The sequence below is a fragment of the Phaeoacremonium minimum genome, assembly GCF_000392275.1.
Source record: "Phaeoacremonium minimum UCRPA7 unplaced genomic scaffold PA7_03_scaffold_576, whole genome shotgun sequence".
NCBI classification, from domain to species: domain Eukaryota; kingdom Fungi; phylum Ascomycota; class Sordariomycetes; order Togniniales; family Togniniaceae; genus Phaeoacremonium; species Phaeoacremonium minimum.
In genome coordinates, this window is record NW_006921478.1 from 39325 (window position 1) to 50339 (window position 11015).

Sequence of the window (11015 nt, forward strand, 5' to 3'; positions counted from 1 at the left end):
GGTGATCGTGCCGGGCTTACCCTCTTCCGTTACCAGGCGGCGTGGATAGGGGTGACCAAGACCGGGGACACGACGAGACTGGTCATGGTGAACAAAGTGACGATGGAGCCAACAGCAGACGGCTGGGCAACCAACAACAAAAGGCACGGAGGTTTCCAATGTAGAGATCTCGGGGGGCACTATTTGGTTTCGACTAAACGTCAACATTAGCGGAGGGGATGGGAACGAGGGCCGCTTCTCTTATAGCTCCGATGGGACGAGTTACATTGATTTTGGCGAGCCTCACGTGCAGGACAACCAATGTTTGTTCTTCATGGGATATCGATACGGCGTGTTTAACTTCGCAACCGCGGGTCTAGGAGGTTTTGTCACTGTCAGGTCTTTTGATATCAGCCAGTGAGATATCTCAACTACTTATTCCTGAACATCTAGATGACGAAGGGCGAAGAGAGAGTCCTGCAGTACTAGATTATTGCTGTTATAAATGAAAATGAAATCGCTTGTGAAAAAATATGCAGCAAGACCTCTGATGGACCTATGACATGACAGTCTGGAGGGCATCCAATAAGTACTGTTGGGTTGAACTGCCTTGGGGATGGGTTAAGCTGTCTACAAAGGCATACTAGCAAATTGATCTTGTTGATTTGACGTGCCGTGCTGGAGTCTAGTGGAGTGTGATGGGGCACTTGGCCTGAAATAACGTTACGGCACAGTCGGTTGCCGAAGGTTCCGATGCTGATTAAGCGTAAGCAACAAGATGCATTCCTTCTGCGCCGCATGCACAGCTCTCACTCACAACCTTTCACACCATCCGGTAACTGCCAGTGGTTTCGCGACCGAGCGCATCAAGGAGATGGCTCGGAAGTCGCGAGCTCGGACTTTTAGGCCCGGACTACTGCCGGCCGTCCTGATCGGCCTCCTAGCCTGCGCCGGACAGACCGAGCCGATCGGCCCGGACCTGAGATGCCCGGATTATGTTGTTGACTACGGTACGTCACTTTTGGGGAGTGAAACATTGAGGTCCAGCCTAACAAATTCATCCTAGCGCCCTTTATATGGCTACACCCAGAGGAGAAATACATGCCCAGTGATCTACTTGCGCATATACAACACACAACGCCATTCCTCGATGGCAAGCCAATTGAGGGTCTCCCCTCGCTCGACTTAGATAACTTGGAGGTTCTCAATAAGTATGGGGATCGGGTTGCACTAACTTCAAATGACAACATTCTATCAAATCCGCCATGGCTCTTTGGGGAGACTCCAGACGCAACCGGTCGCCTCCACAACTCAACCGCTTGCGTTGTTATTCTAGTCGAGAAGAATGATGTAGACCTAGATGCCTTCTACTTCTACTTCTACACTTACAACCAAGGATCAAATGTCACTCAAGTTCTAGAGCCATTAAAGAGTCTATTGAAAGGTGATGAGGAACACATGGCAATGCACTTTGGAGATCACGTTGGAGACTGGTAAACGATGCCATGCACTAGATAGACGGGCATTGCTGACATAAATCAAAAGGGAACATAACATGGTCCGTTTCCAGAACGGCAAGCCTACGGGCATATTCTACAGTCAGCATGTAGATGGAGGCGCATATCAGTGGGATGACAAGATCGTCTCGAAAACCAAGGTCGGACGGGTACGTTTTTAAAACCTGTTATTCTATGAATCATCGACCCATTGACAGCCACGTAGCCCGTTGTTTATAGCGCGCTAGGAACTCATGCAAATTATCCTACGACTGGGTATGTTCTAATTCTGTTAAAGTCACTGAACAAACAATATGAATTGACATGCCTCCAGTCAACAAGTACACAATGCAGTTATAATAGATCTCTCAGACGCAGGTCAAATTTGGGACCCCGTCCTGTCGGCTTATTTTTACCGGTTTGAGCCGGATTCTTTCACGATATTGCCACTTGTTCCTCCCAAAGAATCATCTCCTCAATCATCTCCCGCGAATTTCACATCCTTCTTCTATTTCAAAGGGATTTGGGGCGATACGCAATACGCAGACTCAGACCCCCGTCAGGAAACTATCCCGAACTTTGGAGTAAAGCGCTTCCTTGATGGCCCAACAGGTCCACGAGACAAGCACCTAGTACGAAAGGGGCTGAGACCGGATGAGAAGCGTTATATGAGTTGGACAGAGTGGGCGGTGACCCTGTTTATGGCTTGGTATCCGTGTTGCATACGGGGTTGGAGAAAGTGGATCTCCTTGGGGGTTATCATTGCTTCAATAGCTGGCATAGTGGTAGGGATCATCTTAGGCATTAGGACATACAGAGTGCGGAGGACCTATAGAAAGGTTCAAGTGGAAGATATACCATTAGTGGACAGGCGAAGGGAGGAGGAAGGACTGCTTTCATCGTCGGATGACGACAAAGACGATTGATTCAGCACTGGGCTATCCCCTTTGCTTAAAGAGCACGCGGCTTCAGGCACGACAATCACGAATACTACTCCATCGCACTTTGTTAGAAACAAGCTTAAACTTGTTTGAGCTAAAGAGTCATGGAACATTGCCATTTCAGCGAGATGCTACAATGAGAGGGGTTGAAATTCTTATGGCTTCCTAACGGATCTCGTACAAATGTGTGAAACAAGAATAGGGAACCCGAGGGTGGCGATTACTTGCCCCGTTCATAATACTAACTGAGCCTCTGTGGCCTTATATATATTGACAAGTTATTGATTCATGGAGCTCCATAGATCATTTATCGCCTTTTCAGTAGCGTGTTCAAAAAGGGCGGCAGTACCTACTGCTGACCAACACCCAATCAAAATACCAAATAGCACATACACAAAAAGAAGCCTCCAGGGCATGAGAATGTACTGAGAACGAAGGAGTATCAATTCTTTTATTGTAAGTAGTAATAGCTAAGTAAGCGAGTAGAATCAAGTAATAGCGAAATAAGTCACCTGACTGTTGGCAGGGTAAGGCCATGCTCCCCTAACTCAGTGTGCCTGAAAGATTCATCAAAGCTGATTTGAAGGTACTCAGAGGCATTGTGCTTGATCTAGCATAAAATTAATGATTCTAGATTTATCGGATCCGGGGTTGAAGAGCTGTCTCGCCAGTTGACCGCATCTCGAAAATGTCCGAAGTGCCGAAGCTCCCGAATAATCCGAATCTACCGAAAGTCCCGGCACGCAATCCACCGAAGCGACATCGAGATATCATAGGAAGAAGGGAGCGATAGCTGACTGAAATTTAACTATATATCGTTGCTATTACCTCTTGGGAATTTCACTTATAAAGTAATATCTAGCAGTTCTTGACCTGCAATCGCATTGACTACCCACTTCGGAAGAAAGAGATCAATCATCTTATCAAAATACATCACCATAAATATCAACTCTATCATTTATTATGGCCACCACTGCTATCACCAACGTTCGTCTGTTCGATGGAGAGAACGAACATTCCCCTACTACGGTCGTTCTCTCTGGCCCAGTGATTCAAGGCATTGGTGTACCCATTCCGGCCGATGCCACGGTCATTGATGGCACAAATTGTACTTTGTTGCCGGGTCTAATCGACGCACATACACACACGAAAATTCCCCAATTAAAGCTGGCTTTGACATTTGGTGTCACTACAGAGCTGGAGATGATGGGTTATTGGACACCGGAGCAGCGCGCCGAGGTTGCATCTCGTGATGACATTGCTGACCTCCGAAGCGCTTCGTTCGGCCTCACGCCGCCTGGGGGCCATCCAAGCGAACTTCATGGCCCACGCGGCGGAAAAGGCAAAGACGGTCCACCTGCTGGCAAACCTCCAGGAAGCGGTCCACCTCATACACATGGACACGGACATGACCATGGCCACAAGGGTGGCGAGGGCAAGAGGCAAGGAATTAAGGCACCCAATGCTTCTAACCCCCATGAAGCCGTTGCCTTTGTGCAAGCACGCATCGAAGAGGGTGCAGACTACATTAAAATCATGATCGAGGAAGGGAGCGTTCTGAAGGCGCCCGGGCTACCTGTGCCTAGCAACGATACCATTCTAGCTGCTGTGCATGAAGTACACCGTCGAGAGAAAATGGCTATTGCTCACATTCTTACCTATGACACGGCTGAGATAGCTATTGACGCCGGAATGGACGGCCTCGCCCACATTTTCATTGATCGGCCTGCTGACGAATCGTTTATCCACAAGGCGAAGGCTGCTGGAACCTTTATCACGCCGTGTTTGTGCCTAAATGCGTCCATTATGGGCCTGCCGCCTGCATCGTTGGCCTCCGATGAGCGTGTCTCCTCGAAATTGAGCCAGGAATGGCTGTCCACACTAAAGAGCAGCTTCAATACCTACCCGGCGGGTGATTTCAATGTCGTTTTGAAAACAGTTGGGGACCTCCACAAAGCTGGCATTGATATCCTCGCTGGCACGGATGCATCCGTTCCAATGCCACATCTCGGAGGCCTGGCTCACGGTGCTAGCGTGCACCACGAGCTGCAATTGCTAGTTCAGGCAGGCTTGACAACGGTTGATGCACTGAAAGCTGCGACAAGCGTTCCAGCAAGGAGATTCGGGTTGAAAGATAGAGGTCATGTGAAGGAAGGGCTTCGGGCTGACTTGCTTCTTGTGGAGGGTAATCCTACAATTAACATTTCGGATACTCTGTCGATCAAGGGTGTTTGGAAACGGGGTGTGAGATTGGACCAGAACTAAGAGATCAGTCTGGGTCGGGAGAAAGTTGGCAATTTGAACTAGGTCTTTTGGAGCGTTGAAGCGCGTGTTAGGAATTAGAAGCGAGAACACGAGACAGAGTAGAAGTGTATTATTTTCAGCGACCGAATTAACAAGAAAATACATAATAGCGATCACTTGGCAAGAAATATTTTCTGAGGTCCGAGCTGTATTCGCCTAAGGACCTTCGCGTGCTAGACTTGCCACTTTCGCCGCGGCCGTATTCCGCCCACCATATGAAGCTGCGATTTTGGCGAGGGACTTCGATTTGTCACGTATTTTAATGCTCTCATTGCCCTTCAGTACGTGTAGATAACCATCACTCAGCGCCGCCGGTGTCCATTCAGGAGTTTTGTCTCTTCCGGGCCAGATCCCAATACCTAGGTATTCAGTCATAGATGCGAGATTGTAATGATCGACCCACAAAGGGAGCACAACGTGTGGGATGCCAGCACTGGGCGCGTTCATTAAACTTTGAAAAACAAACTAGGAAGCAAACGAAGACTTACAGAATCTTTTCAAAGTAAGCACCTGCCGCTGCATGATGAACAGAGGCAACAACGTCACCTGATTTCATAATTGACAAAGGGTCCGCATCCAACCATGACTCTATCCGGAGGCGACCATTGTCAATGTATTTCTTGACTGATTTAGCAAAGTCATCATTATAGCCGTCGAGCCTGATAAGCTTCCAGAGGACCTGCGCATCAGTTTGCTCAAATACAGGGACGAGTGATTCTGCCATGATCTGCGCATTATTCTCTGGGCAGTAGTATCCACTGCCCAGATTGATGAGCATGGTTGGGCCCCTTTTGAGCCATATCGTAAGTTCTGGATCTTGTTCTTTTACTGACGCAACATCCAGTGCAATGGGCCCACATGCGACGACATGAGGAGGAATATAGTCGATAGGAAACCCGCCTTCTGGAAACCCCGGTGATATCCATGGCAGATCTTCATAACCGATTGGATCGAATCGAGTAGTCTCTGTTATCCCCTTGCTAGCCAGGTATGCTCTTTTCTCACGAACGAGGGGAGATGATAGCATTTGCTTAGCCAAACGATACATGACATAGATGTTCTCCGGGAGATTTCGCAAAGGAACTGGGAATTGAAATCCGGTTCCAACTCTGATAAATCGCTTTGGTCAGTCTCCGGATAATAAGCAGTCAAAATGAGGGGAGACTGCATCTAGACACAACAAAAGGATTACACAGCACAATTCGACGGTTTAGGGCAGCTACTTACGCTGGATACTTCCAGAAAACGGCTCCCCTAGGCTGCAGAGGACCAAGAATTGTAGGCAGGTCATTGGGAGAGATCATCGCAGTTGATCGATTTAGTCCCCGTGACGCCTCAAGAGACGCGTACACCAATGGATCAGTTACGACGACATTGGGGTTCACCTCCTCTATTAGATTTCGCATTGACATGAGCAAGTCATAGTGCTCTTCGGGCGTCCAGGGCGCCACTGCAGTGTCCATGATAGTAACGAGCTTCTCAATCCCTCGCACACCCGGATTCGTAGTCATATCACCCATAGCACTAGTCCTGTGGTACAGTGTGCGCATGACAGCATCCACATAGTTCAATCCGGGGAGCGTATGCCACTGTATTGGCTTTGCGGCTGCATTTCTGGCTTGTCCGGCCTTTGAAACACGTTCGATCTTCGTTCTAAGCTTGGGAAATGAGGCATAATGGATCTCAATATCGGGATGGTTCTCGAGGAGTGCAAAGCTGGTGGCGACATGCACATTTGAGAGGCCGTGGTGGTTGTCCGTGATGAACAGAACGGTGTTGTTACGGCCATAGACCACTGGATGCTTCTCTGCAGCTGTCGACCAGAAGGCGATTAGCCCGGCAAGGATAGCGGCCAGCGCTGCCACGCCAATGAAAGCCTGCCGAAACATGGCTGCGGCTGTATAACAAGCCGACAGAAGGCGAGATTGATGTCGTGCGATGCGTGGTTGAGTCTGGAATGCTGTCCAATTGCGGGAAGAAGTTTTGAAGTCGCGGATCGCGTCAACGCTGGCCACGCGATAGCGGATTCCTGTCTGTGCCGCAAAGAGGCTAGGAAGGAAGGATTCATCTCGCTCATAGGCCAGTGCGGAACTGCTACCAAAGACGAAAAGAAAAACTATGAGGTACTACACCGAGACGAGAGGGATGTATCAAGTGCATTGTCAAGCGCCAAATCATCTAGCGAATCTACCGATATAAGAATGAATCCCGGGCGGAGATGGCTTCCGATCCTCGCGCGGTCTGCCTATGTGGGCTAAACGCACAGAAATAACGCCACACTAATGTACAACGTCACATTTCGATGAATCGCATGCTATTATTGCGAATCTCGAGCCAAACATGCTCTCCTTTAACGGCCTAACTGTTCTCATTATCGGTACATATCGTTCTACGAGGCAGCTTTTCTAAGCCAAACTAGCGTAAGTGAAGCATAGATATCTCAGCGCTCTCATATTTTAGTTGTATTTACACCTTATGTCTAGGATTCAACTTCTAGAAGCCGTAAGTATCTCTGCTACAAGCACACACACATGTCTCCCTGTTTGCATTGGGATTACGTCATGCCAACGCTGTCCGCTGAGCTGTCGCGGGAAGTATTCTACTTGAAACGAGACTGATCCTGTGGAGGATATCAGAAAGAGAGGAGTATAGAACAGCCCGCCTTACAAACCTGGTAAACCCGGTAAACATTGGTAGGCATCACCCGGTTTTCCAGAACAATGTTTCAGCTGCATTAGGATGGTAAGGAGCAAGAGGCCCCTGATAAGGAGGCGTTATGCTTAACCGCGTAGATCAACGCTTGGCGCCTGGAACGATAGGAGCTTGGCAATGCGATAGCGGTCTCAATTGGCTGCAACAACCCCCTGACCTCATTTCGCCCGCTGTAAGATCCAATGCGAGTGCCGAGGCCATTGAGCCATTCGCCGCAGCCACAAGGTGGCCCACACCCGCAATCCGTGAACATCGCGTCGGTAGTGGGTTCATTCTAGAATGAGGACTGTGAGCTGCCTCGACGAATAATAGGACCTCCTGCCTGAGATGCCAAAGATCGGCACATGGTTCAGCAAGCAATGCCTGGAATGCCGTTCTAGGCAAGGTGAGCTGGCGGACACGGGTTGGCTGGTGGCTTATGCTGCAGGAGACTCCTTAATATTATACACGCTTCAGCATCTTCACTTGGTCCTTCCAAATGGCGTGCGGGATCTACTGGCCGTTGGGTCCAGAGTCTTAATAGCTTCCTTATATGGCAGTTGAACCTGAATAGATAACAATCACGTCAAGATGGCTCAGCTGGGCGATCTGACATGGGTGACCGAGAGTTGAAGCATAAAAGACGAGGAAGTCTTCTGATATTGCTTGCCAATTCTGTCACCCAACAGTAAAGCTCCGTGTTCTCAGCTATTCGCTCGTTCCTATCATCCATCGTCATCCACTCACTCGGCCAGGAGCCCGTAATTTTTTCCATCCATCATCATGCATGCCGCAACCATTCTTTCTCTATTGCCGTTGGTAATTGCCGCTCCTTCCCGACGGGCTCAGCCAGCTCCCTTGATTCAGCCTCGAGGGGCCACTTTGATTGATGGAAAATACATTGTAAAGTTGAAGGGCGAGGCCCAGACCGGGTCACTTGAAAGTGTTATGAATGCCGTAAAGGCAGACGCCGACCATGTCTATAAAATTGGTAGCTTTAAAGGGTTTGCCTCCGGTCTTAGCAGTGAAGAACTCGAATCTCTTCAAAACGACGACAATGTGTGTTTTGTCTATAAAATACATATGTTAACAAGACTGATCCGGATATAGGTCGAGTACATAGAGCAGGATGCTATCATCACCATTAAAGCAACTGAAACGCAGCAGAATGCAGATTGGGGACTTGCACGGTTGTCGAGCTCAGGGCCTGGAAGTACCACCTACACTTATGATTCAAGTGCAGGTGAAGGCACGTGTGCGTACATTGTCGACACCGGCATCGATATTGATCATCCGGTATGCTTTGACTTGCAATTCATGCACTGACCGTATTGACTAACGCGGCTTAGGAGTTTGAGGGGCGAGCGGAATGGCTAGCCAACTATGCTGATGATGGCGACGATACAGACGGCCAAGGGCATGGTACACATGTTGCTGGAACTATCGGATCTGTCACATACGGTGTTGCCAAGAAGACTAAGCTCTTCGCTGTCAAGGTCCTGGATGCTAATGGCGAAGGCACCAACTCTGCTGTCATCGCTGGAATGGACTTCGTAGCCAGCGATGCTGAGGGTCAGGAGTGCCCTAATGGTGTCGTTGTCAATATGTCTCTGGGAGGAAGCTACTCTGCCGCAGTCAATGAGGCAGCGGCATCGATCACCGGTGCTGGTTTGTTTCTAGCAGTTGCCGCAGGAAACGAAGCTACGGATGCAGAAGAGTCTTCGCCCGCGTCTGAAGAGTCAGCATGCACTGTTGGGGCTACAACTATCGATGACGAGCTTGCGGAGTATTCCAACTTCGGTAGCCTTGTGGATATCCTAGCGCCAGGGACTGATATTGAGAGCACCTGGCCTGGTGGCGAAACAGTAAGCAGCACCTTGTCAGTTCATTCTGGCAAAAATGACTAAATGAGATCTAGAACACGATTTCTGGAACGTCCATGGCTAGCCCACACATTGCTGGCCTTGCTGCCTATCTGCTCGGTCTAGGAACTGTTCCTACTGACCCTGTCGAGCTATGCAGCTACATTGCTAAAACAGCCCTTTCTGATGTTATCTCCGGCGTTCCAAGCGGCACAGCCAACGTCTTAGCGAACAACGGAATTGCGGGAAACCCAGGAAACGAAACTATTCCGACTAAGTTCTACTCCCGTGTCAGGCATGTGCGAAAGTAAAACTCTAAGGCTCCTGTGGCTTCCTTCAGATATACATGGTAGAGAGTTGTCAAACACTGTACTAATCGGGGAACCTATCGGCTCATGACGGATCGAATGTATTATATAAGGTCTCATAGAGATATGCTTTACAAACCCATCTGCGCTCCTCTTACCTGAATGACAGCGTTCGAAAATTTGATAGTCAATTTCTGCGCTGCAAATGGATGAATCGTATAGGCAAGTGATCATTGCTAATCCAAACGATCAAATTGAATAAGGCGCCGATGTTCCGCTGCGACCCTGGTGATCCTAGACTTATTCAGCTTGGTTGAGAGCACCAATTATAAATGCCAGATGATGGATCAAGGCAACTAAGCAAGTATAATTCACAAGCGTGAAATCACTTTAACCTAATTTTTGGTTCACGGCGGCGGATCCTTAAGGTTCGGCAATGGATCATGTGTAAAGCATCTCTCCTGGCCTGGATTTTCGTCAGAGTTACGGCCGAGGACTAATCCTCGCTACACAGCGGCCCCTATCCGCTCTACGGTCAGAAACCTCCAATTCTACATAGTTCAACTAGTCGCAGATGCCAACGCTTCAGCTGAATACGTGGGGTTTGGCTGGGCTCTCTAGGGTAATGCGACAGCACGATAGTGCCGCTCAACGGGCAACTAAGGCCACACGGGAAGCTAGATAGCCTTAAATGGCATTGAGACATAACCTAGATTGCTGCTCGGCTGAAGCTAGTGAACCATGTATTTCACTCACCGCGGTACGTCTTCAGGTAGAAAGTGGAATCGTCTGAGACTAGCTGATGCCGGCCTAGGAGCCTCGCAAATGTTGTTTCGGCCTTCCGGAGTAAGACATCTGCTGCAACCATTGCTTCCTCTTGGGACGTTCTGTCGAAATGCATTTTAGTTTCGGTCGCGTAAAATTTGTAAGCACTTTTAAAGTATATTGTCGTGAGATTTTGTCCGGAAATATGGTCATCAGCACCAGCAGTCATGGGCTGACTTCTCCCTAAAGCTAGCTTCCGACATAACTATAGATTCAGATTTCATGGATAAGATGGGATTCTTTGCCGCTGCAATCTGGGTTATTTCTTCTTTTCAATTCATACCAGACTTCCCTATTCTCAACCATCATTCATGCCAACGAAACCTTAGCCTTAAACCTGTCAAGCAATTGAATTCTCAACGACTTCAGCTTCAATCCAAGGTCAAATTATTTCATGCCAATTTGTGACATACAGTGCTGATGGATACCAAAGCAGATGTTTTCACCGAAAATTCTCGTACTGCTTGCTCTATATTCCTCGATCGTTGCATCGCGGTCTATCGAACTGGTGGGAGCTACATCCCAGCCACCCTCGCACACCTGCGACTCACCTGGTTCCGGCGCGTGCTGCTCCACTACTGTCGTGAAGGATCTATTTGACGAAGCAGT

General features: G+C 48.7%; 3 protein-coding genes across 3 annotated transcripts; all 3 read left to right on the forward strand.

Annotated features, from left to right (window-relative positions):
• Positions 1-757: 757 nt before the first annotated feature.
• Positions 758-1835, forward strand: UCRPA7_8067 (putative vacuolar protein sorting-associated protein 62 protein; the record flags this gene model as incomplete). Its single annotated transcript, XM_007920584.1, has 5 exons — positions 758-989; positions 1046-1472; positions 1525-1645; positions 1724-1751; positions 1810-1835. 5 exons carry the CDS (start codon positions 758-760, stop codon positions 1833-1835), a joined length of 834 nt encoding a protein of 277 aa, XP_007918775.1.
• Positions 1836-3379: 1544 nt separating this feature from the next.
• Positions 3380-4681, forward strand: UCRPA7_8068 (putative organophosphate acid anhydrase protein; the record flags this gene model as incomplete). Its single annotated transcript, XM_007920591.1, has 1 exon — positions 3380-4681. The coding sequence occupies one exon, from the start codon at positions 3380-3382 to the stop codon at positions 4679-4681; it is 1302 nt and encodes a 433-aa protein (XP_007918782.1).
• Positions 4682-8194: 3513 nt separating this feature from the next.
• Positions 8195-9584, forward strand: UCRPA7_8069 (putative proteinase t protein; the record flags this gene model as incomplete). Its single annotated transcript, XM_007920582.1, has 4 exons — positions 8195-8230; positions 8522-8707; positions 8761-9276; positions 9330-9584. The coding sequence occupies 4 exons, from the start codon at positions 8195-8197 to the stop codon at positions 9582-9584; spliced, it is 993 nt and encodes a 330-aa protein (XP_007918773.1).
• Between the last annotated feature and the right edge of the window lie 1431 nt (positions 9585-11015).